We start from the raw sequence: 25,670 nt of genomic DNA on the forward strand, positions 1-25,670 counted from the left end.
TTCCTGACAACTTCCCTAAAACTTCCAGCAGGCATTAAACAAATGCTCCTATATCAACTCGCTAAACTCTAAACCAGAAACAAATAACTGCAGAAGTTTTACATCCCGAAACCATGAAACGATCGTGGGAGTTGCCGTAGTGGAGGGCTCCGGAAATTTCGGCCACCTGGTGTTCTCCAATGTGCACAACAATATATAAGCCCATGGGTTTTGACCATTTTGCCTCTATCGAATAAGGCTGCCAAAGCTAAGTGTGATCCTACGCACTTTGGGTAAGCAGTCGAGGCATCGGAAACAAACAGGTTGTATTTATTCATTAGTGGTTAGTAAATTAAAAACAAATAATGATGAATATATTGTGGCCCCTTGCATTGCATTCATTACGACTTTAAATGCTGCAATCTTTCCTGTATTGACAACAGATTTCACGAGTTATCAGATTTAAATGTACATTAAACCCTCATAATAAGGAGGCTTTACTTTACGCTTTATTTGAATTATCGCCTTTATCGAAGTGTCAAGCAGTCCAAACCCCAATGTGTGTATTTTATGCTGGATTACTTGAAGCATGTCGATAGCTTGTTACGCTTGGAGCAAAGTGACGAGTTGGGGATCCGTATTCACGGCGGAGCGGGCGAGCGATCGCCCACACTGCTGAACTGCCTGTGCGTTTTTTCATCCACGTCCCACAGTGAGCGGCCTTTTCTGAGCTGAGCAAGCGATGGTCGTGCTAGTGTCGCAGGGCAAAGCACGCCAGTGCAGACTGTGCAGACGGCAGGATAGTCTTTGCACCGCAGATTTTACCCTCCTCCTCCGCACCCCACTCCAGTACTATCTGGTACGGAGGCTCTCAAAGCATGCTGGCTGCTTCTTGCCGCTACGCACCTGGCTACGCCGGTAGTGTCACGTGATTAGTACAGAGCCTCGGCGAGGCGTGCTTTCTGGATTTTTTTCAATCCGTGGTTGAAAGACACCTGTGCGCGCGTGTTGTGCGAGGTCTGTGTGAATCCGTAACATTGTGTGCACGCATCGTGAATGCTTGTAGCCGTCGTCAAGTGAAATGGCACCGTCGGTGCCCGTACGGAAGTGTCGGACATTGGAGCAGAAAGTTCAACTGATATGCGAAGTGGGAAAAGGAGGCTGGTAGAAGTCTGAAATTGTAAGACAGTTCGGGATACTGCCATCAACATTACCAACTGTTCAGAAGAATAAGGACGCCATATTGGAATGCTTTGAGAAGAGAGTCTCACCCAAACAAAACCGTGATTCTATGTATCCTGAAGTGAAAAGAGCACTTCTCCAATGGCTGAAAAAAGGGCAGAGCAAAGGCACATGCTTTTTGTTATCCACTATCGCCCCAGCATGGCATGATTGAAAACTTGCAAGCGATCACTTCGGAATTTCTACCAGCGAATATGACCGGGATATTGCAGCCCATGGATGAAGGCATTATTGAGACAAAACGAAAGTTTGACCGGAAAAGTATTTTACAACGAATGCTCGTTGCGTATGATTCCAACAAGGGGTAGAGCAGTGCAATTACCATGCCAATCATGGAAAGAAGTGGCACCTGCAAAGGTGGCAGGCTACTTCGCACACGCCAGATTTTCCCGGTTGCACATAGAAGACACTGATAATGACTGCGAAGACTGAGACAATCTCTACGAAGCTGTAAATAGCATCAATGGCAAAGATTTGGAAGGCAACCTCAAATCGTTCGCGACGGCTGATGCAGATATACCCGTCCTTGCTCCAGCTACGGATGCTGGAATAGTCTACTTGCTTGGAGGCCTCGTGGAGAAAGATAGCCGCTAGACAAACAGCCTCGCTAAATACCAAAAGTGGCACAAACGTAGGAGAGCCTCCACCTGCTGCAAAATAGAATAGAGCGTGTATGCGGCGACCACGGCGTCACATTTTCCCCGAACAAACTGGAGTAGGCACTATTCGCGCTCAGCCGAAGTGCCCGACAAAGTTAGCTTACTGACATTTTTGGGCATGAATGAAGATTTGTTCCACTGAATACCACTTCTACGAAGTCGTCATGGCCAATTTAGCTGTACTTTTTGAGCTTTTATGGGTCAGTCGCATATATCTAATTACCACTCATATCGAATTTTTTTGCCGTCTGGCTGACTTTGTTATAGTGAGGGTTTACTGTATGTTTGAATAACACACATTGACTGACCTAGTAGTCTTGACATACAAGTCCTTGTGGGGGACACAGGGAATTTGGGCAAGGGAGACTCCGTTGACCTCCTTGGACACGTGGATGCCGTTCTGGATATCCTGGAAGACTCTGCCGAGGTTGTAGCCCTCGATGGTGATGTTGGTGCCACCTTCCCAGGGTCCCGATGTCGGGTAGATCTGAAACATAATTGAACAAGTGCATTAGCAAGGAAGACTAGGTAGATAGAAGAATTGGCTTGATACGCCCATGATCAGTTATCTATTCTATTTGACATGCACCCACAAATGTGGCACTTACAGTCGATTACTGACTGATTACAGTAAACTAACTGTTACTATAAATATTTTCTGGTAAAAGGTTTTCTTTTTGGTGCCATTAATGTGACCATAAGGAAGAACAGAAAATCTATGACATGATTTTTGAACAACTGTAAACTACGAAGTGGTGAGACTATGAACTGACATTGAACTTGCAACAAAATAAATCAATCTAACCAATATGACCCCCCCCCCCACTCCCCTCAAAAAGCTACTGTTGATAACACCAAACATATCCTTAACAAGACGCACATTAAGTAAATAACTGTGTAGCTGTGATACTAAAAAACCTGCAATGACTTAATCAGCACAAGGCATACATTCATTAGAAGAAACCATGTATATTTATGCACACATGAAATGCAATCTCAACTTTCCCCGCCTCAGTGGCCTAGTGGCTAAGGTACTCGGCTGCTGACTCGCAGGTCGCGGGACCGAATCTTGGCTGAGGCATTTCCGATAGAGGCGGAAATGCTGTAGGCCTGTGTGCTCAGATTTGGGTGCACGTTGCAGAACCCCAGGCGGTCGAAATTATCGGAGCCCTCCACTACGGCTCATAATCATATGGTGGTTTTGGGACAAAAAACCCCACATATCAATCAATCAATCTCAACTTTGAAGCCACCCATGATCTCACAACACAGAGTAGAACTACCTGGTTCTCGATCAGAAAATGCTGCAGCTCAAGAAAATCACTCCTGCCAATAATATCATGGAACTGCAGAGCGCGGCACCCCAACCCCAGCTCACCCTGGTGATTTGTGGGTCGGGGCAGGTCTGCGTGCGCTCCAGCCACTTGGTGGCGTGGCCGTCACACTGCTCCTGCACCTTGCACGAGTTGCTCTGCTGGCACCAACCACACGCGTACTTCTCGGGAAGTTCCAGGCAGAGGCCACAGTTCTCCGACATGTTCTCGCAACGGTACACGAGAACTGCACGTGGCACAAAAACCTTCCATCACACATCTGCACCAACTGCTTTGTTTAATTAGACACACCAGCTAATTGTTACACGGTCGACAAAACATTGCAGCCAACGATGAATGAAAGTAATGTGGTGTAGCTTAGAAAAGAATGCTATTCAGCAATGTTGTGTATACAGTACCTAAAACTAACACTATGTAATGCAAACACTAGATATGATTTAGGCAATATTAGGCAATATTAAATGAAGTAAGTAAATACAATGACTGGCTGTTAAAGGCCTCTAATCCAGACAAGCTGAAATTTAATCAAAATTGTTTTCGACATTGTTGTGTACATTGTTGACATTATTATTCACTGTTACAAGAAGTGGTTAATAAAAATGCATGATGTCAACAAGATGTAGACATAAAACCAAGGATCATCCCAAATCAAAGTGGCAAAAACATGACCAGAGAGAGAGGGTGGGGGAGATAGTTTTATAGAAATGAGTGGGAAAAGAAACACCCTACAATACAACTACAAGTACAATAAAAGAAAACTAATACATACAAACTACAAAATGCCGATCAACCAACTTACAGAATATATACTTGATGGTCTTAAAACAAACAAGGAGAAATGCGTCAAACACACAAAGGACGTACCGTGGATATGCTCGGGGTTGTCCAAGGGCTTACTACCTTCCCAGATGACTGCAAACGCAGCTGTGATATTTGGAGCTTGTGTGCCGTAGTTAAACTGCAAAGGAAGGGAAAAGAACAATGTTTTCTCAATGTGAGTGACTGGTGTGGGTTTTAAAATGCAAAAGGTCGATGAAAGTTATGAGGAAAAAAAAAAAGTGAGAGAGAGAACTGAGTAGCAGTTACCTGCATGTTTTCACAATATATCGTGTCTCCTAGAAGTTGAGCGTTCACTTGTTTCACTCTACCTTCAATGTTGAACTGGCACACAAATCTTGTAGAGGCAATAAAAGGCTGGAAAGAAATAAACATGACGATGTGGGTTCGAGTGCCTTTTTCCAGGGCAGAAAAATTGCATGGAGGGAATGATATAATGCATGGAAATCGACTAAATGATGATTCACCTGAATATTTTCCACTTTGACTTGAATGCGCTTGTTGATGCCCATTGGCACGAGAATCTCGGTGGAAATGCCTGTGGTCGCATTGATACGTGGGCAGAACCCAGGTCCTGATCGAATGCTGGGTCCCACACTCTGCAGAAACACGAATGTTATCAGAAAGCCATTCCTTTGAGGAAATAATTTTTGTAATTCACTTATTTGCTAATGCAACACATTATTGATGGTTCCAAAATGCTCCTTCAGAATAAATTTTGAGTGCATATCGTGACACAATTGAATGGCAAAGTGATTCGGCTCCACAATAAAACGTAATGCTGTACAAAACTTCGCACCTACAAGTTGTGCAATACTGGTAGGGTAATCACATGCTTTGATTTACACAATTGGCGATTTACAGTAACCTCGGAGCAGTTAAATCGGGACTATACAAAGTGACACACTATCAGTTTATACCACCCTAAGGTAACGTGAGAACTATATGGCTCTAAACTTCACCATCATGGGTTCATTACTAGAAGCAAAAATCAAAATCTTATTTCTGAGTTTTGCGACCAAGCTTCAGCACTTGGATGTCAGCGTGATGTCATGGACTTCAGTCCTTTTTGCATACTTTCATTACCATGAATCAGTGCAACTTCCTGTAGCTCGGAATGTCAGATCTCTGGCTCCCTTAGAACACAATTTTATTGTATAAAAAAGGCATGAATCTATCCCCTAATACTCGGCCCCTTTCTTGGGTAATCAGAATGAGTTGAAGGATTCTCACCGATACACCCGTGACGAGGATGTCGTTGCGGCAGTTCTCGCCCGTGTCATGAGTGCAGCGGTGTCCGCCGACACACCAGTCGCAAGGAAAGGGACTGGAGACGCACTGGGTGCACCTGCATACATCACAAACAACAAAATGCTCTGGCTAAGACTAAGCTTTCAAGGCAAAAACCTAAAACACCACATGGTTTTTCTTTCAATCTGTCTGAAAGTAAGGGGCAGAAGATGTCAGTGCTGCATGTGGCAGCTCTCCAGTGCAATGCGTTTTCTGGAACTTAGATACAGTTGTTGCCACCAGCGATTGCGGAAACTATTTTGTTACACTATTTAACAATATGCATCATTACCAGCCGTGTTAGTCTTTGATGACTGAAGACATTTTAGCGTGGTTATAACGAAAAAAATCGGCCGACCATTCATGTGGCCACTAATTTCTACAGGTTGTGCTCTAACAGTCTCACGATAGCGTACTGGATTCAAGACTCCAAAGAAAAGGGCTATTTCTTCATGCCTGCATCTGCTCTTCCTCGATGCTGAGCATCCGGTCACAATTTCACAACTGTATTTTATGGCTCAAATAAAGTTTTCTCTCTAACTCTGAAATCTTTGCAATAACCATACTTATAAATGTTCAGTCTGAAGCAAGGGGCAGTAGCCAAAATTTTTACACCTAGCATCGTAAGGCTGCTTTCAACCAGTTACGCTATGATCTTCTGAAGCAAGATTACTCTCATTCGTGCTATCTAAAATTTTTCAAGTTTCCTTGAGGGGCCTATGAATGTCTTCGGTAAAAAAAAAAAAAAAAAAAAGAATATCACACCTCAGAATGAAGTGAATGTGGGAAACTGGTATGAAGGCCGTTCAAAACCTGCTGTACAGCATGTGAACAAGCCTTCAACAAAATTTCAACTCTTTTATGAGAAAAAAAAAAGCAATAATAAGCCAGCTTACGTGTTAAAACAAAGCTGAAAAATAAGAAAGAAAGAGTTTACATCACTGCTCTTTCGACCCTTGAAAGATCGCAACACTAGGTTTTTTTTTTTTTGGTGAAGTATACAAGTAGGATGGGACACTCACGAAGTGTAGGTACTGCAGTCGTAGAAGGTGAAGTTTGTCGCTACAAAGTCCGGGTTGCTCTTCATCCTCACAGACAATTTGGCCGTGAAATGATCTGCAGTTGAAAAGTAAGGCTCAGTAAGCAATGCATGAATAAAGAAAATGTAACCTGATGGAGTGCCTAAAGAGCCTTAATGCATTTTAGAATATGATTATAACCATTTCATATACTGAAAGAGCTTAAAACGAAAGGTGGAACAGAAAACTCTGGCTTGGCTTAGATCAGAAAACTAAGTATGGAAATAAAGTGAGATTGCACTGACATATTCCACCTTAGATGAAAAGACATTGAAGATATTCTAATTGGATTTCCTTCAACCAAATAAAAAGTGAAGGGCCCCTTACGTTCGCCCGGAGGGATTGGCGGCAGAGAGTCGGTATGCGGGGTGGGACAGCTGACGCCATTGGTCAAGCGCGTGGCATTGGTTTCCAGAGTCTTGGAGAAGGCCGTGAAGGCGCAGAAGAATTGGCCGTCCAGCACAGGAAGGTTCCCTATCACCAGGCTCAACTGCAATGCGACATTGTTGTAACTAGGTGAGCACAGTTACCTTAATAGAGAGGATATAATCATTATGCTTGCTTTGCAGTAGTAGTGACATCACGTTTAACAAATAAGTGGTTACATAAATGCCTGCATAGTTTTCCCACATTCATAATATTACTGTATGCTACGAAATACAGTTTTCATTGGTGATATACACCAGGTTGTGCCAGTTTACACTGACAAGAAATCAAATATAAAATAGTCTAGAGAGCCAGAATGCCATACTGCGTGGGTGGCACTAATTGACAATATTATTTAGATACCTCGTCTCTACACACCAATGAGACTGGGTTATAACCTTTCCATCCTACTGTTTGTGGGGCATTCAACGGCTGTGATTACGGAAACCATTATGTAGCATATACTGAAACATAAAAACCACTGCTGCCACAACACATGCTTTCTACTGCTGCGAGGTTTTTCTCGTCTTCAAAACTGCACTTTGCGGCTATACAAGCATGTACTACATGCCCAGTACCACAAAGACAATAGCACTCACAATGCGAGCAGTAGTTCGTTGAATCTGTGCTGGCTGTACACTGGTAATAGTGGTACACTTGCCACTCTTGTATGAAAGCCAGTATAGTGGGTCCTGGGCAGCCTCGGCACAGTTGCTCCTAAGGCTGCACCTGTGGGAAACATTTGTGTGACGCGATCAACAAGAAATGTATATCAACAATGAAGTCACAACCAGACGGTCCTATGTCTTTCATACTCGTTGATTATCCATTTGGTGATTATCTGCCGCATAGCATCCACACACATAAAGAGCTAATGGAAGAACCAGACACATTTATAATTTGTTATGGATAAAAAAGCAAAGCCAAATGAAACATGAGCAGTGCTAGATTTTTCTGTGCACATACTAACAACAAGCAAGTTTGTAATCACTGCAATAATAAATAGTTGTTGGTAGCCGCTCGCTCAATAACAGTGTGTTTTCCTTTTGCATCTGATGTAAACAATGACGTAAAAAAATGTACAGAAAAAAAAGCAGAAAATACAGATCACCACTATAAAGGCCGCCCAAAGATAGACATGTTTACGCTTTGATTACATTTGCAACAATAGAAAAACCTCATGGCACAAAGATTACACGCTTCTTACAACAAAGCAGCAAAAATTTCAACAAAAACAGCTTCTGGTCGCAGCACAAAAATCAAATGTTTCTTACACCGAAGCAGCAACAATTACAACACAACCAGCCCCTGGTCAATACTACGACAAGGCTTGCTTACCACGATTGCCTTTTAATATCAAGCTCCTTGTTTTCGGGCAATTAACGGGACACTAAAGGCAGGACACTATAATAAGTCGATGTTGATTGTCGAAATAGCAGTCCAGAAACCTCTTAACGAAGACCTTGCTGAACGAAGACCTTGCTGAACGAAGACCTTGCTTATTGATTTGAACGAAGACCTTGCTTATTTTAAAATAAAATCACGTTTTAGTGGACCGCATCGCATTAGCGCAGGTCAAATCCCCTGCCTGAAAATGTACTATCCCAAGTAACTGTTGCTGTGGCCAACACTGCCCTCCTTTACTGTGCGGCCGCCGACACAAGTAGCAGAAGAACGAAAGTAGTGGGAGCCACAGCAACAAGAATGGCCATTGAATGGTCCAGTCAGCAGGCTCATACTTTTTTTTTACACCCCCCAAAGGTGCTCGGCAATTCGTAGAGTAGACCGCGGCGATCACTTTCACTTTTTCCAAATATTACAGCACTGCATGACGTGCAGCGCCTTCATTTCGAAAAACAAGTCCTGCGCTCCTTTCCTATGCCTGACCAATCCTCCTTTCATTTACAGTCATGCGAAGTCGCTAATCGGCAATTTGACGTAGCACGCAGCTTGTCGATTGGCCTAAACCAGTCACGGCGACGGACTACGCTTTTCCCTCCCTGTGAGAGAGAAGGATGGCGAGGCCGGCCAAACATTTTAAACCTACTAAAACCGATGTTCTAACTCCTGTAACTTCCTTAATATAGCACGTATTCTCAAAATTCTTGCGGCAGCATGCCCACAAAGCACAAGTGCACATATTTGTCTCTATAAAAAAAATTTTACCCCATGGTTGTTTGCAGGCCCTTTGAACAATTTTCTGCTTGTTTGGTTCAACTGAGCCATGCTAGATGGCACCATTTATTCAGCCTAACCAGGCAAAAACAAAATTTTCGAAACACTCGCGCCATTCCCCACAGTAGCGCCAGGCGGTTATTTTTTCTATAAATCAAACAGAAATGGTCAAGCAGCTTTTTGGTAAATCTCTTGATGCAAGGAAGGTACTTTTTTTTATTGCAGCTAATTTGATTACTAGTGATTAATCAGACACTCTCCCATCATTGGGATCATTTCACAAATGTCCCACTCGTGGCGCACGTCGTGTGGTACATTTAGCTTGATTTCCCGGTAAGTAGGACACTGCTGTTGATAACATTGCCATTTTAGACAATATACATTGAGCTTTCACTCTGACATAGATTCTTATTTGCCTTTAATGTACCTTTGAGAATGCTGAACAAGCAACAGAAAACCTTAAGGGAAATCTGAGACAGAGCACTTAAAAAACGACTTCTTAATTTACGCTGTATATAAAGTACTATAAGCATACTTGTTTTCTAGGGAACACCAGCCGCAGTACGGGTCTTGAGCACCAAGGCAGTCTATGCAAGTTTTGTACTGGTGGCACTCTTGGACTTTCACCCTAGTCACCTGCAGAAAAGTATACATATGAACATTCAGCATAAATAGTACAATACAATATATAATCATAGTGCAAAACTTATTTTTAAAAAAGTGTGACTGGACAAAATGCTGTGGTGTGTTAAGCTCTCTGTCTCCAGGAAAATGAAGGTCTTGACAAAGTGACTGATAAAATACAGCTTAGGTAAAAAAAAATAATCAAGTGACAGTAGTTACAAATATTTAGAATCAAAATTTTGTTTGAAATGGGCAAAATTATTAAATCTATGATAAAACGTAACTCAACAGGTTTCTTACCAGAGGCACAAAAAAACGCTGACAGGTAAAAATATTACAAAAAAAAAAGAGCAAGATAGGTTGTTTGTAACAAAATCCCCGATGTTTACAATGTGACTGTTCATAACCAATGTTAAACGTTCATAACAGATGCATACAGTACATGGAGGAGTAGGATGAAAGAAGGGGGAAGGACCAAAGCCTATGGGGCCTTCTAACCACAGTTGCTACGAAAAAGCCCGGCGCACGTTTTCCCGTCAGAGCACGGCGTCGATATTTAAGTTAGAAATAAAACAGAGCCAGAAATAAGCGATGACCCGGAAACACGTTGCACAAGTGCAACCGCACCACTGAGACTGAGTGAGGTAGATTGGGGGGGGGGGGGGGGGGCATGACGAAGGCTGTTGCCAAGGCGACCAAACACTGAAAACAACGGGGGGATTTATATAAAATCAACGAAAACGAGAGTAGGCGCACACGAACCATCGAAATCGACAAATGAAACCCGCCGCCGACGTCCGCGCAGTTTCTATGGAAACGCATCACGCACGTCGAGGAGGGAGGAGGAGGAGGAGGGAGCACCTGTGGCCGCGCAGAGGGATGATAAAAACAGTCGGCCAACGCGGTTAGCGCTGCATTTGCATTATTTTCTTTCTAGTTCTGATGAAAGAAAAATATACTGCACTTCGCGGTCTTTAGTCAGCCACTGGTGCATGCTCGGAACAGGCGTAAACACCGACGTATCAGTAGCATTTATACGAGGCAAATTCACAGGTTACTATGGTTTACATGATTTTGAATGATCCACATGCGCGTTTGATTAAAAGGAAAAAAAAAGGCAATTAACCTATTTTACGGTACGTCTGCAGTTAGCCTTTGTTTTACAAGGCCCACCACGGCCGTCTAGTGGCTAAGGCACTCAGCTGCTGACCCGCAGGTCGCGGATCGAATCCCGGCCTCATTTTCGATGGAGGCGAAAATGCTTGAAGCCCGTGTGCTTAGATTTAGGTGCACGTTAAAGAACCCCAGGCGGTCGAAATCTCCGGAGCCCTTCACTATGGCGTGCCTCATAATCATGAGGTAATTTTGGGGCGTTAAACCTTAACAATTATTATCATTATTAGCCTTCGTTACAAGCTGTGAAAGTAGGCAAATCATTCTGGTGATGTTATAAAAGTTGCACGCTTTGCTTATTTCAACCACACTCACAATAAGTGAATTGCTATTTTTCGTGTGCGTGCGGGATGGCGCGTAATATTTCACTCTCTCTCTCAGTGTGTGTGTGTGTGTGTGTGTGTGTGTGTGTGTGTGTGTGTGTGTGTGTGTGTGTGTGTGTGTGTGTGTGTGTGTGTGTGTGTGTGTGTGTGTGAATGCGATCAGTGTAACCAACACGAAGGGTGGCAATCCAGGCGATAAACCAGGCTATCACCTGTGGAATACCATTAAAAACTGCCATCTCTAAAGAATCTCGTTGATAACGTAGGCAATTCAAGCTTCGTTAACGCCGCACCTCCCCCGAAATGCAGTGTGCGGTACCTCCTGGGTCCCTGCATCAGACGCAACCATGGCTAGCCGACCAATAGTGGCGCTTGCCTATAACGATTGATTGATTGATTTGTGGGGTTTAACGTCCCAAAACCACCATATGATTATGAGAGACGCCGTAGTGGAGGGCTCCGGAAATTTAGACCACCTGTGGGGTTCCTTAACGTGCACCCAAATATGAGCACACGGGCCTACAGCGTTTCTGCCTCCATCGGAAAGAGACAGACAGAGAGAGAGAGAACCACGCTACCAGGGGAACAAGAAGCGAAAACGAAGGCAACACGCTTGTTCACAGAAACGCGTATACTATGCGTGGGAGAACACGGTACGACAAAGCGGGCGCTACACAAAGGCAGCGGCGCGAAGCGGGTGAGAATGCCCTAGAAAACGGGAAAAAGAGAGAAAAAAGCCGACGAAACGGAGAACGGCGCGGAAAGCGAACCCTGCGGCGCAGTTGCGAGCGTAAAGAAACGGAGCCTCAAATGAGATGCGCTCCGCAGAACAATGACAGCAACAGCAGCACCACCGCGGGGAAGCGGAAGATATCTGAATACGAAAAAGAAAAAAAAAAAACACAAAGACGATAATAAAAGGACTCGGCGGAACGGAAGCGTCACTACAAATCTACGCCGTTCGAGAAACCGAGCGGCGGCCGGGTAATTGATATGCCACACGCTTCTCGCTTTCCAAACTCCCCCCCCCCCCCCCCCTCATTCCGTTTAGCGCAGCGCAGGGAATGCGCCGAGCCGCACCCTCTTCCACGGAGCCCGCCCGTGCGCGCGTCTGCGCCTACGTAAACTCGTACACAAGGAACGCGAGCGAAAATGCGTTTATAGAACAATAAAAAGAAAGTGTAAAACCTGGCAAAAATTCTGGCCACGCACGCGGCGCGGCGGTGGCTTCACCACACCCCGCGAGCGTCGTGGCATTTTCGTTCCCTTCGCGAATGCCAAGAGAAAACGCGCGAGGCAACGGATGAAAGGGAGGGAAGCATACTGCACGGGTTGCCGAAGGTAGAATATGGCTGCCCTAGCGCACGCCAAACTGAACTCGTCGACGACGCCTTCTCCACCGACGGCGACGAGAAAAAGTGAATTTCACGGATGAAGGGAGCTCGAGCCACGAGACGTTCGTTGCGGCGATGCGGAACGACTTGGTTTTTTTTTTTTTCTTCTTTTTCCCCCCTTCACGCAACCGCCCCTGCCTGCAGGAGTGGGCGGGCGTCCACGGCCATGGACGATGGGTGACGTATGGGTTGATCCAATGGGCACTCGTAGAACTAATACGATAATAATTTTGGGGGTTCTACACCCCGAAACAACATGCAGGGTTCTGGAAAATTTTCACCCTCCCCCCGACAGAGGGCCCGCGCGAGGGCCGTCAGGTTTAACCTGATGGTCCCCGAGTGGGCCTAGCCAGGTGACGCTGAGTTTACTCGCGTCTATTGTGGACCGAATAAAGTTGTTTCACTCACTCACTCACCCTCCCCCCGATGTTGCTTAACGTGCACCCGAATCTAAACACGCGGGACTCTAGCATTTCCGAAGGCGAAAGCATTTTTTTTCCCCTTAACAGCAGAGTGCATTGAATCCCCCTCTCGCCTTTACGCCCAGCATTCCGCACATCATGTGGTTTTGCAGTGTCCTCCGTAAATGGTCCACGACGATGCCATGTGATGACGTCGCCATGTCACGGCACATTACGTCACGTGACGTCAAACAGGTGACTGCGTCACTCGCGTTCACGCCGCCGACGCCCACTTCTCGCGTTTCACGAGCCATCTAAAGCTCTCCGCCTATATATTCTACAATGGGCCACAATACCTACTACTACTACTGTAAAATCCGAAGACTCCTTTCGTGGAAAACCGGGTTCAAAGGAGTAATACGCCTGGAGACGAAGAGCAGAGCGTCTCGACGTCCGTTTATTGCGGCGTAGATCCAAGAACCACCCCTGTGCCACGCGCCATCCTTCGTCCTTCTCTTCCTCTCTTGCCCCTTATGTCTACTGCTTTTAACAACAGCTGCTGCTGCTGCTGCTACTACTACTACTACTACTACTACTACTACTACTACTACTACTACTACTACTGTACCGATATACGAATACGACAAACGCAACGAAACTTCGTAGAGGAAAAAAAAAAACAATAACGCAATCATGACAGTTTCAACTCTCAAGGCGGCTGCATGGATGAGGGCGATGAGTTATAAAGCTACGCGTCACTACCCCATCTATTCGGATGACATCAAGCAGCGGCAGCTTGTGTTGTATAACGGGCAAAAAAAAAAAACAGTGAATAGAATAAAAACAGCCGCGCCAATAGAGCTGCACGCAGGGATGTCCTAATGACTTGCCGGCAGGAAAGCTCAACGAGCCAACGTCACGACGATCCCACTGTTTCTTTTTTTTTTTTCCCCGACGCATTTCACTGGGACTCGTTATTCATTTCGGGATAACATTAAAAGGAGAGCTGACGCTCTGAACGCCGTTCGTTGTACGGAGAGTCCCGAATAGAAGATATACCCGAAGCACATCGACTACAGCTACGATAAAGAAAGAAGAAAAATAAAAACGGCAAGAGATGGAAAGCGAAGACAGGGAGAACGGGGGAGAGAGGAAACACGTGCATAATAAATGCTTCCGCGCAGGCAACGACGTGCTCTATTTCTTTTTCTTTCTTACACGCGCGTATGGTACAAGTCGTGAAACTGCGATCCCATCCATCATCAATCGATGGATGTTTTCACCGACACAAAAGCTTCCCTCGAGGAGACGCGCAAGAAAATCAAGTCACAAAACGAGATACAGAAAAAGGAACAAGAATGAGCATCAACATCTTGCCACAATCGGCGATATATATATATATATATATATATATGCGGATAATGACCAGTACGGCTCGTACAGGTGCTTAGCCACAATTTTTCGTGTAAGTGGGTCAGTTATCCTTTGTATGTTGGTACGAGTGTTTGCACGTGTGCGTGTACACTTGCACAGAACAACCCTTCGCGCCCCCCTCCCCTCTACGCAAATGAGCTCGAAATGAACGGTTTCGAAGGAGAAGTATTGAAAAGTTGGGGGATGGTAGGAGCAAAGGCGCGAGCGCCACCCGAGACGGTGCGCCCACGGTACAAGTATACGTTTCGTGTACATGGTTGGAACGGGGCTGCCGCGTGCGGGATCGAAACCACAGCGTGAAGTTTAGCACAGCGGAACGCCATGGTCAGAATAATGAGCTGTACACTGCGGTGGGCGACTGCTCCCCTTATACTCAATACACCGAAAAACAAAAACACGGCATGTCCACAGAGTGAATGACGACGAGTGGGGCGAAGCGTCCGTCCGTACGTCCACCCATGTGTCCAACCATCCGTCCGTCCGTTCATCCGTCTGTGCTTCCATCTGTCTGTCCGTGAGTCTGTACGTGCATGCTGTCCGTCAACCCGTCCCTGCTTCCGTTCGTCGGTGCTTCTGTCCGTCCTTCCTTCTGTCTGTCTGTCTGTCCATCCGTACGTCCAGCTGTCCATCCGCCCATTCGTCTATCAGTCTGTCTGTCGCTCACACTAGCGCCACCTGCTGAGTGAGTCATACAACTTGGTGGTTAGAAAGAGGTCGCATATTTACATGCATGGACAGACCCACAGCTTCAGGAGCTTCGCCCCTAAAATGCCAATATACCACGAACGCCTAGGAACAACCCAGCACGCAGTTACAGAATGCGGATGTACACCTACTCCAAGAGCAGTGGTAGACGCTGCTGTCCGGCTTTCGCCTTCCCGACTGCATGCAGCCGCAACTTCTACGTTTCGGCAGTTTAGGTTGTAAAAAATACAAAGGCGATAACGGCACGGCTGCGTCGTCCTCCGTCAAGTCGTCTCACGTCTTTCTCTCTCGCAACACTAACCATATCACCCTGGTCGACAAGGCTCGCAGAAGGCACGCGGATTCCCGTAATGGGAGAACCACCCTTGCTCATAATCCCACTGCTCAATAAATACGTTTTCTCTTGTCCATTCCATTTACAAGTGGCGACAAACAAATAAGATGCGGTACATTTATCTATGACGAGCTATGCGCAATGTCTGGAGCATTCAACGGACACATAGCTATAACAAAGGTGGTATAAGCATAGCAGAGCACACATTATATTTAGTTGCATCATTATAATAGATTATAAGTGAATGAGATAAGTGAACAGCGGTCAACGATATAGACAGTGCATGGTATTATGCGAGTTAGTGCACGCTTCGCGATTGATCGACGCCCTAACGTGCATTTCGTCCCAATTCCCTTTTTACGCGATGGCTTGTACACTCCCCCCCCCCCCCCATTTCTAACCTAAAGGAAAGCGCCATTTTTTTTGAAGAAGAAGATAAACTACCCGCAGATAAATCGCAGTAAAACGTGATGGCATCTTCAACTTGCCCTAATCTGCAGAATAGATTAAAGAGGGGGAAAAAGGCCAGCAGGGCATAAATAAGAGTGAACGGGGAAAGAAAACAACCCGGACGTCTGCGCACTGTCATGTCCAAAAAGCCGCCCGCGCGAAAAGGACGAAAACGCGAGCTGCAGAGGGGGCAGACGCCATGCACGCCAAAAGAGCGCCCTGCAGCCTCTTCATCTCTCAAAGTCGTCCCAAAAACAGCTGCCTTACATACCACCGCAGGCGGCGCGGCGCGCGAATTCGATTGGCTCGCTATAGCTCGCTCGCTCGCTCGCTTCTGCTGTTCACGAGGACTAAACAACATGCACGGCGCGTAAACACAGCGGGAAAAGTGAGAGCAGAAAGCGAACAGCATGCCTGTACAACACTGCAAGGCGCACGATGTCCTAAGAGAGAACAAAAGAAAAAGCTAAAATGAAAGGAATGAATGCCACCGTCGAGCGCGATTGCCTCCCTCCGGCGTTCGCAAAGAAATAAGGGACAGCCTGCACCACGCCGGCTCATCCAATACCGAAATGCAAGCGCAGTTTTCCAGAAGGTACAGGGTCGACCAAATCTAAAGCGAACGCATCGTTTTTATTCAAGCCGGAAAAAAAAAATTGAACGTTTATTGTACTTCACAAAGGAAATGTTCATTATGTGTCGTTTAATAATGGTGTGTACAAGCGCAATAGTTTTGCCGAACGATGTACTTACTTATCAGCTCTGATGAAGCCTTGAATAAATAACGTACGACATTCACCTTATATTTAGACAAGCCTGCACACGAGTAAAACTTGGTGCAAGCCAATCAGCTGCTGAGAAACGCCCGCGAAAACCCTAAATGCGCGGTTGTCGTGCGAACGCTCTCGCGCGCATTCGACCACGAACGAGAATACAACAGAAAAGAGCCAAAGCGCACCTTCCAATCACGAAATGGACTGCGAGCGAAGGGGGCGCCCCCGGTCGGCTGCCGCGTGCACCGCCACTTAGCGCCTTTCATAACGGTGCACAGATTTGCTGAGACGCGTCATAAAGCAGGACGGTCGCTTGGCGAAAACGCGGCAGAAAGCAAAAGGCGAGCCGCACGTGCACAGAAGGCACACACGCGAACGAAAACTGGCCTTCCGGCAGTGAGGCCTACGCGACGAGCGACGGCCAATGTCCATGCAATCCTCGTTCCCAGCCAATACGGTGCAGCGTTGGAGCTGCAGCATCAGTGAATTTTCCGGGGCGTGGATGTGCAAAACTTGCTCGATCGCTCGGAGGGGGATTTTAGCGTTCAAATCTGAAATGACACAGACCATAGTGAATGAATATACGTTATTTTGACAGACTGCACATCCTTCGAATCGTGGTATGGGCCAAAGGCGCAGCCAGAAATATTTTTCGGGGGTTGTAATACACCACACACAAAAAAGGCCTCCACCAAAGCAACATCTGATTGATTTTTTTTCTGTTTCAATAAATCCACAGGGTTAGTTGCTTCGTTCGCTGCAATATCGACATGAAGATAAGGGTACACAGGAGGATGGAGATGGGGGGTTATGCAGCACTCATAAAATTTCGGGGAGTGTTCCGACACCAAAATGTTTCAGAGCCAAGTGAAGTGAACTTCCGCGCCCACGCAGTTGAAAAGCATCCACGGCGCTGCACGTATTTCGACAGAGACCAAAGACGACGCCGCCTCTTCTATTTTTTCTCTGCCCTCCGGGCGGGCAGCGGCGGCTGCTTGGCCACTTCAATCTTCCCGGCCACCGCCGGCTGTTCCTCGCAGACAACAGCGGCGGCGACGACAGCGGCACGACGAGAAAATTCGGGACGCTCGAGAGAGGAACAATCGAACAACGGCGAGAACGAAAGGCAAGTATAAATAAAAAGGAGCAGGGCAACTAGAGAACCGCCCGAAGATGTCTCTCAAACACATCAAGGCCACACCGAGAGTGCACGCGGCCGGAAAAATGGACATCAAGCGACCGACAGAGCAGCGGTCGAATATTGTAAAGCGGTCCCGCCTCCTTTGACAACTCTTCCACCGTTCGTTCTTTCTTTCATACTTTTTGTTACTTTCTTTCAAGCCTGTCAGGCAGTTAGTTTTCTTATTTCAATCAGCTAGCGAAATGAAGAGAGGAAAAAACAAACATAAAAGATGGCTCAACGACTACTATTGAAGAATTGATCGCGTCTTTCGGTCAAGAAAATCGTACAAGGCAAGAGTCACGAAGAAAACGCCTTTTTTTTTTTCAATCTCGCATAACACTCCCGATAAAGCGGTTACTGTAGACATAAATAACCGAAACTTACAACGCCTCATATTGACAAAAACTTAACACAGCGTAACTGCCGCAAGCAGCTGCACAAGACACGAATGCTCTATAGCTTTCCCGCTGTTTTTCCAGCCCGTGTTGGATGCCATCACTCCGATAAAAAGAGAAGCGCCCCGGGTATTACAGCGAATGCTGTTATGAGATAACAAGTCGGGTCTTCGCGCAGCACCGTGATTGCCCATCGCTGCCACCGGTGTCCGTAACCGCATCGCGCGAAATTAGAAAAAAAAAAAATGAAACGTAGCACCAATGACACAGTGGGGCTCTAACCCGGGCCCGCTGGGTGCCAGGCCAGTATTCTACCACTAAGCTACGCCGGTGCACGTGACACTTCGTGGCTAACTTTCCTTAGGCAGGCTTGTTGTCGGGAAAGCAATCGCGTTAATATTGCGTTAAAGAAATCGCAATATGACTTATAAAGCGTTTTAAAAGAGCGAAAGAACAACCAATCGTCGCACAAAGCGAATAGTGTAACGAGTGGGTCATCCAATGCTCCAACCCATTGCAAAAGCTTGTTTTTCTTCAGCTGTGGCGCATACCCACTTCAGGCATAATTCCTCATCGTCGTCGGCCACTGCATGAACGATTCGGCACAAAATTCCTCGCAATGGTTTAGCGGACACCCCGCTTCTCAGAAGAATGACGAAAAATAGCATAGCGAATGCCACCCTACTAATCTATTTTTTTTAATTATTAATGCCGCAGTGGGCATCAAGCAAGCAGCAGCAGTTACTCAATGAGTGTTTAGAAAAGGCTTTGAAAGGCCACTTCTGTAGCTTTCGCTGCGACTGTGCTGCGCCTTCCACGCAGGCAACAAGGACAACGAAAACGTTTTTGTCATTGCAAATGAAAAATAAAAAAAACATCTTCCATTTCTTCTTCATCACAAGGGAGCGCACAGAACAGGTGTTTCGGGCACCACAGGGTGCAACTTGCATCCACGGTCCATCCGCTTCCGCTTTTCCCCGTGACGTCTATACACCCCGAGCGCGGCCCATACGGTCAGAAACAACGGTCGGCCACTCAAGCGGCCCGATTTATAGCTCAACGTAGAAGGACGGCCCATACACTATAGAGTGCCGTCCCGTTCCGGAGACCTGTCAGGGAGGCAACCGCGCCGGGCCGCCACTTCATCGACGGCCCTGCCTGCTCCTCCTTCCGGCGTGCCGTTCATCCGCTCGTCCATTTATCTCCGGCCGCCTCGAGTGGCCAGAAGTGCGGATAAAGAAGCGAGCGAGTGAGTTAGCACGCACCGCACCGGGCGCGACGTCCTCTTGTTCGAGGGAGAGGCGCCACACGGTACACCAACCAAAACAACCGAGAGGCCTGTACGATAGCGCCCGCGAGCCAAGCCACAGCCGCGGTGGAGGAGATAGAACGGAAAACCTCGAGGATGATGGATGGAGGCGCTGCCATCGGATGTCTGGCAAGACGGGGCATTATGCGGTCTTCACCTCTTGTCTTTTTTTTTTCTTCTTCCCCTTTTCCGGGTGCAGCTTGCGGCGTTGAAGGCTGATCCGGTTGATCAAAAAGCCAAACTGGACTTACGCGAAGGGAGCTAACTACACGTGCAAGTATGCTATATAAATTCCGAAAATCACGAAAAAAAAAAAAGGGAAGAGAAGCCAGATATGAAGCTGCCGTTTTCCAGTGAACGACGGGGTGGTTAGGATAAAGAGCGAGTTACGTAACGTATAAGCCCCAGCGTGCAGGGAATCGCCGTCGTTAAGGCATGGCAAAGAAAAACGCACGCCTGCCTGCACGGTCTTATAAAGTTTTTATACCCTTCCCCCTCTCCTGTTAACGTTACCGCTCTCGATCTGCGTAGTTCATAGACACTTCTCGATGCTTAACGCCAGAGGCGAAACAGGCGGGTCTCCGCACATCGCCTTTTACGAGTGATGATACCGCAAACAGTTCAGTGCTGTGCCGAAAAAAATAATAAGAGTCTTGGGAAAAAAACGGCGTGTTTTTACGCGCGCTCACGAGTGAGGTTCGATAATGGATCGCTTCCTGCGGGATGATTCAGGAAGGACTAATAGAAGGGTTAGATGCGCGCGAACAGACACGTCGAGGGGAGTTAATCACGTATACGGCCGCCAACACGCCCGACTGTCACGAAAGGCATCCGTCAAGAGACATCAGGTACACAACAGGTTAAGCACGCTGTCGGCCTAATGACTATAACTACAGTTCAACGATCAATCAAAGACGCGGTAGTTCAGCGAACGAGCAAACGTCCCAAGCTGCGAACGATGAATGCGTGAGCACCCATACAGGAAGCGGTCGAGGGAATATGACGAACTACTCGGGGCAGAACCGACCAAATGCGGTTCCTCTAGGGACGCTCGCGCGATTAATGTGAATTACTTCAACGGCTCGGCGCCAATCACTGTCGTGAACCGAACCAGAAGTCACGGCCACGATTATCACCGCTTAGTTAAAACACCAGTTTTCCTTTTTGTGAGGAGGCCCATCCACCCACTCCGAGAATCGAGCTTATGGTGCACTGAGTTCGCGTGATGATTTGCACTACGTGCAACCCAGAGGGAAACGTGACACCATTTGGTGCCGTTTTTGGAAAGGTCTTATGTGCGCCAGTCGATTACGTAAAGGTCACTTCCGTGACGTCATGGCACAGGCAAACTTTTTTTCTTAATTATCGTTGTCTGTTTGGAACGAGTCTTGCTGGATTACTATAGAATAGCAAGCCAGGCAGCTAGGAACACATTCGCAGTACCGTAACGGAAAAGAGTCATAGAAAGAAAAAGACGCCCGAAGCGCTCAATTCATCTCTTCCTTTTTCTGTGCACCGTATCTGCACTATTTAACACTTTGAACGGGGATATTACTTGTTATCATTCGTATCCCTTCAGCGCCTATTACATGCACGATGAAGTTATATAAAACCCCTCAAAGAACGGCTGCGCCCCTCCTCAATACAAAATACTAATCAGAGATAGAGAACTAATTTTGGCAGCACAACCTAGCGAGTTCGTATTTGAAGGGCGGAGTGAGGGAGGAATCTATTCAGGGCAAGTTTCCTCAATGCACGCTCACAGCTCAGCGGTTCCAGCCTTGAAACGTACCAGCCTTGCAGCGGCCGAGGGCCGGTAAAGAAGTCAAAGGCAACAAAACGAAAAAAAAATTGCCGAACGACTTACTCCAGAACAGTTCCCAAGAACGGCAGGATTTGTAGCCCACGAAGCCCTTCGAACAAAAGGAGATAGAAGGAGAGGGAGAAAAAATCGCCAAAGCCGAAGAAGGCGCAGCCGACTCAAATAAAGGACACTTCTGATGTTCTTTACCTTTTCCCCCGGCCGGGACGTCAAAGAAAATAGTCGATACTCAGCCACCAAAGAAACGAATGCAGACGCAAGTTGGCGCGGAGAGCACAACCGGGCCAATCCTCACAGCGAGGGTTGCCAATCCGTTTTTTAAGGGGACCCTCGATCCTTCCAGCTTTTCGCCTTCTGTCCGCTGAGACGGTGACGCAAAAGCACAACGGCAGCACTCTGACCAGTGCGGAAAGGTCAGTGACGGTGAAGAAGTCATTCCTTTTTGTGCACGCATTTCGGCTGACGCCTTAAAAAAAGAAAAAAAAATCAATTTGAGGCATCCAAACGTTTATTGACAAAACCTATAAAGAAACTAATATCGACGGATACAGCACGCAGGCGGACTTCATCCTATGAGAACTGTTCAGCGTTCGCTTCAGTGTCTATGGTGTTCCGACTACTTAAGCCGCAGGTAGCGGGATCGAATGCCGGTCGCTTTGGCCGCGTTTTCCACGGAGGTGAAAATGCCCGAGGCCCGTGTGCTCATATTTAGGTGCACGTTGAAGAACCTCAGGTGATCGGAATCTCCAAAGCCCTCCAACTACAGCGTCTCTAATAATCATATGGTGGTTACGAAACGTCAGGCCACAACGATTATTATTATTATTACTATTATTAGAAATGTCGAGGCATGCAGACAACGACTTGCAATGCACGACTTGCACGACATTGCATGCCACGACTGCTACATTGCAGTCATGACATGCAATGTAGCCACTATGCCATCAAGGCATGCCTGACCAGAAAGTCGCGTGCTCGACTGCGGCCGCGGCGGTCGCATTTCTATATAGGGGCGAAATGCTATAGAAGATGCCCGTGCAGTGTGCGGATGTTAACGCACGCGAAACCCAACCCCAACTTATTTTTTGGCGTTCTTTTCTCTCGCCGACATCGGTCTACATCAAGCAGTTCCAGCAGTGCCCGAATCGGAAGTCGGGCGCGAATGGAACTCTGGTACCGCAATACCACACGCCTGCGCGCGGGTATACGTTGGGAAAGAGACACGCCATCTCACAGCGGGATGCTCGGCGAGGTAACGTTGGGCAGGCGGCCCGTGAACTCGCTGACGCTCGAAGAGAGCACACCGCGGTTCTTCCCTCAACACTATGGACCCAGCCGAGCAGAACTGCACCTGCACAGCCTACCTACCTCTCGGCGCCCTCGGTTTATTTTATTTTTTTTTAAACCCAACGAATTGATTTTCTCCCTCGGCAAAAGGAAGCGCCCCGGGGCGCATCCGCCCTCCTTTTATTCCTCCATTCCGGCTTCGCATTCTTTACTTCCCATTTTATACTCTCTTCCCCACGCGGAGACACGGTTCTTGAGGCATCGGTGCTGCGAAGTCGTGCTTTAGGGCGACGGGGCGAAGAAACGGGGTGTGCCCTCCTCCTTTTCTTTTGTCTCATCCCCCCTTCCACCTTTTTTTATATATCTTCGTTTCGAGTCGATTTGACTCCGCCTTCTCGACTCTTCCGTGTTCGACCGATCATGCAGCAGAACACACGCTGCAGTGTGCGACGGAAGACTGCACACGAGATTCCCGCGCGGAGCCAACCTCGACACGCTTCGCGACGCGGCTCTGTATAGGCATCGAGTGGAAGGAACACTGGCACCGTTCATGCTGTCTGTCGCTCTCTGTGCGTGTAACCGTTAGTTTTCTGCACACACACACACACATGGAAGAGAGAGAGAGAGACGCAGGCGCAATGTCTCCAAACTTCGCGTTTAAGTTCAAGCCGAAAAGGTCACGGGGTAGAATAATCGATACTACTGCACGTGGAGCGTAGGAAACAATTGAATCCACGCGCAGGACTGGAAATGCGCGCAACTCCGTTGCTAAAGATTAGCCTTAGCCGAGGTAGAGAAAGAGAAGCCAACGAACGCGCTCAGTAAAACCGCGGGAATTCCTGCCAACAAAAAAAAAAAAAAATCCGGGATAAGTAGGTAGGACAGCAGGTACAGCAGTAGATTTTCGGGCTATAGTGAATTCTCGGCGCATGTCCCGAGGTCTCACACGTCCCGTCTCTCCAGAGCTACTATGGCTTAACTGATAGCAGGCATACAACAAGGACTTCTCCATTCAGTGAAAACGAGAGAAACGACAAGATCACCATCGCCACACACGAAAAAAAAGAAAGAGAGAGAGAGAGATGTGAGAGTGGGAAGGGTGGCGAGTCTACAGGAGAAGCGCGCAACGAATGAGAAGGCAGGCACAACGAAGGCGGCCGGTCCGAGATAGCGCCGCTGACAGGCATGCACGCGCGCTGTCACGGGACGTCGGAAGCGGACGCGTCAGAAGAACGACGACGCCGCGGCACGCATCACACGCGCGCTCGACAACGCTTCTGCCTGGTTGACGGAGCTTCTCGCCCGCACCCACCTCCTGCATCCGCCGTCCTCCATCGGACTTCCTAGTCAACCGCCGAAAAACCTCGCACGAACCTGCTCCGGTTCCTATCAGCGAGCAAATCGAACAGTGTTCGCGCGAAACAAAAGGGGACGCCGAGCGAAGAATGCCGAGGGGGTGTGTGCGTGAACGAAGAGTTCGTTCCTGCTGCCCAATAGACCACCACGTTCAATCCGCGGCTGACGGGAAGGATGCGCCGGGCAAGAAAAATGGGACGCCGCTCTTGCCCTCTTATCACGAATGCCCGACTTCCAGCTCGGCACGCAGCGTGCCAACGCTGTAACAAGTTTGAGCGCGGAGGTAAATTTTGCTATGGCTCTTGGCACTTCCTATACACCTTTTCACAGGAAGGAAAAAAAAAAAAACACCGCCATGATGGGCTGTGCGCGAGAGTACAAAGGCTAAGGGCGCAGCGTTGTCAGTGCATTTTCGAGGGGATGCACCAATTTGCACAGCCCAAGGAGGGCTATGGCGGCGCCCAGGGAGGTGTTTATGAAAAGATGAATATGCCCGAAAGTTAATTGGCGTGTGCGTTAACAATTTAAAAAAAGAAAAGAGAATACGCAACAGCTGTAGCAGTCAACGCGTTTCAAACAGGTTGTGAGAAGCACCTTTACTGTCTTGAGAACACATGGCGTCGCATGCTGCTAGTGAGAGGGTAATAAGGCAAGAGGCTGGGCGGGAGAGGCAGCAAGTGGGGTGACCATGGTAAAGAGCAACAAATCCGCACCTCAATAAACACTTGTCGAGTACATTACTATGAGACTAAGATACTTAATTACTATCGTTCTTGTTTTTAATTTGATGTTTTTTTGCTTGATTTTGTTAGTTATTTTATGTACTACACTCCTCTCTGTGAAGTTTCATGCGATTGAAAGTAAAATAAATGAAATAAAATGAAAGTAATTGGATTAGACGGGCAGCAGTCTCGTGACCGAAAAGAGAGATGTATCTTTCGCACTAAAGCATAAACAGCTGGCGTAAGCGTGTTCTGGACGCTTAAATTATTGCTAAACGTCGTTGGAAATTGCCTTTGCTAAAAAAAAAAAGATTGTAAAAAAAGAGCATGACCACGCCAACTTACCGTCCGCTCGGTCATAACGTAGAGGTGCTCGCCGTTCTTGTCAAACAGCATGTCCGAGTTGACCGCTTTGCCTTCTTCGATGACGCTGTCACTGTACTCGAACGCGTTGGTCACAGACTCCACCACGGCCTGCGAAGAAGACAGACGAACACAACATCGATGAAGCGTTTATTGCTCGCGCCGTTTGCCTCGGGACGAACTAGCACAACTTGCCCGCAGCAAGCGCTATGCCAAAGGCCCGCAATGCAACGAGCCGCGAGCGCTACCTCGGAGTGTTCGCGTGACGCCGAAATTTGCACCCGCGCACTTGAAAATACCAATGAAAAAATATCTTGCTAGCATACGAAATGATAAAACTTGGTCTCGTCTGAATAACTCAAAATGTATTGGACCATAGAACCTCAAGCCCAGAAGTCTGTCACTGCAAACACTCACTCGAAATAGAAGCAGTGACGAATGCTTCCACAGCGACGAAACTTTCCAATTAAAGAACGCATAATCGTTTTCCCTCCAGCCCCACAACCATTTCTCGCAGAGTGTACAAATCGGACGCTCGCCTCACCATTCACCCTGCACTTTCCTTTCTTTCTCTCCCCTTGCCTCTTCTACACGCCGCTAG

The 25,670-nt window shown here is 47.3% G+C and overlaps 1 protein-coding gene across 2 annotated transcripts in view; it reads right to left on the reverse strand.

Moving 5' to 3' along the window:
• PlexA (plexin A) overlaps positions 1 to 25,670 on the reverse strand; it is a 126,182-nt gene that overhangs the window by 35,910 nt on the left and 64,602 nt on the right. For both annotated transcript variants that reach the window (XM_075895211.1, XM_075895212.1), the window contains exons 5-15: positions 25,052 to 25,180; positions 9,557 to 9,657; positions 7,446 to 7,575; positions 6,748 to 6,910; positions 6,364 to 6,457; positions 5,285 to 5,399; positions 4,519 to 4,650; positions 4,301 to 4,408; positions 4,079 to 4,172; positions 3,259 to 3,440; positions 2,189 to 2,367 (exon numbers count right to left, since the gene is read on the reverse strand). In XM_075895211.1, coding sequence (XP_075751326.1) covers positions 2,189 to 2,367; positions 3,259 to 3,440; positions 4,079 to 4,172; positions 4,301 to 4,408; positions 4,519 to 4,650; positions 5,285 to 5,399; positions 6,364 to 6,457; positions 6,748 to 6,910; positions 7,446 to 7,575; positions 9,557 to 9,657; positions 25,052 to 25,180 — 1,427 coding nt within the window. The remainder of the gene's footprint in view (positions 1 to 2,188; positions 2,368 to 3,258; positions 3,441 to 4,078; positions 4,173 to 4,300; positions 4,409 to 4,518; positions 4,651 to 5,284; positions 5,400 to 6,363; positions 6,458 to 6,747; positions 6,911 to 7,445; positions 7,576 to 9,556; positions 9,658 to 25,051; positions 25,181 to 25,670) is intronic.

The sequence above is a fragment of the Rhipicephalus microplus genome, chromosome 5, assembly GCF_043290135.1.
Source record: "Rhipicephalus microplus isolate Deutch F79 chromosome 5, USDA_Rmic, whole genome shotgun sequence".
Taxonomy (NCBI): domain Eukaryota; kingdom Metazoa; phylum Arthropoda; class Arachnida; order Ixodida; family Ixodidae; genus Rhipicephalus; species Rhipicephalus microplus.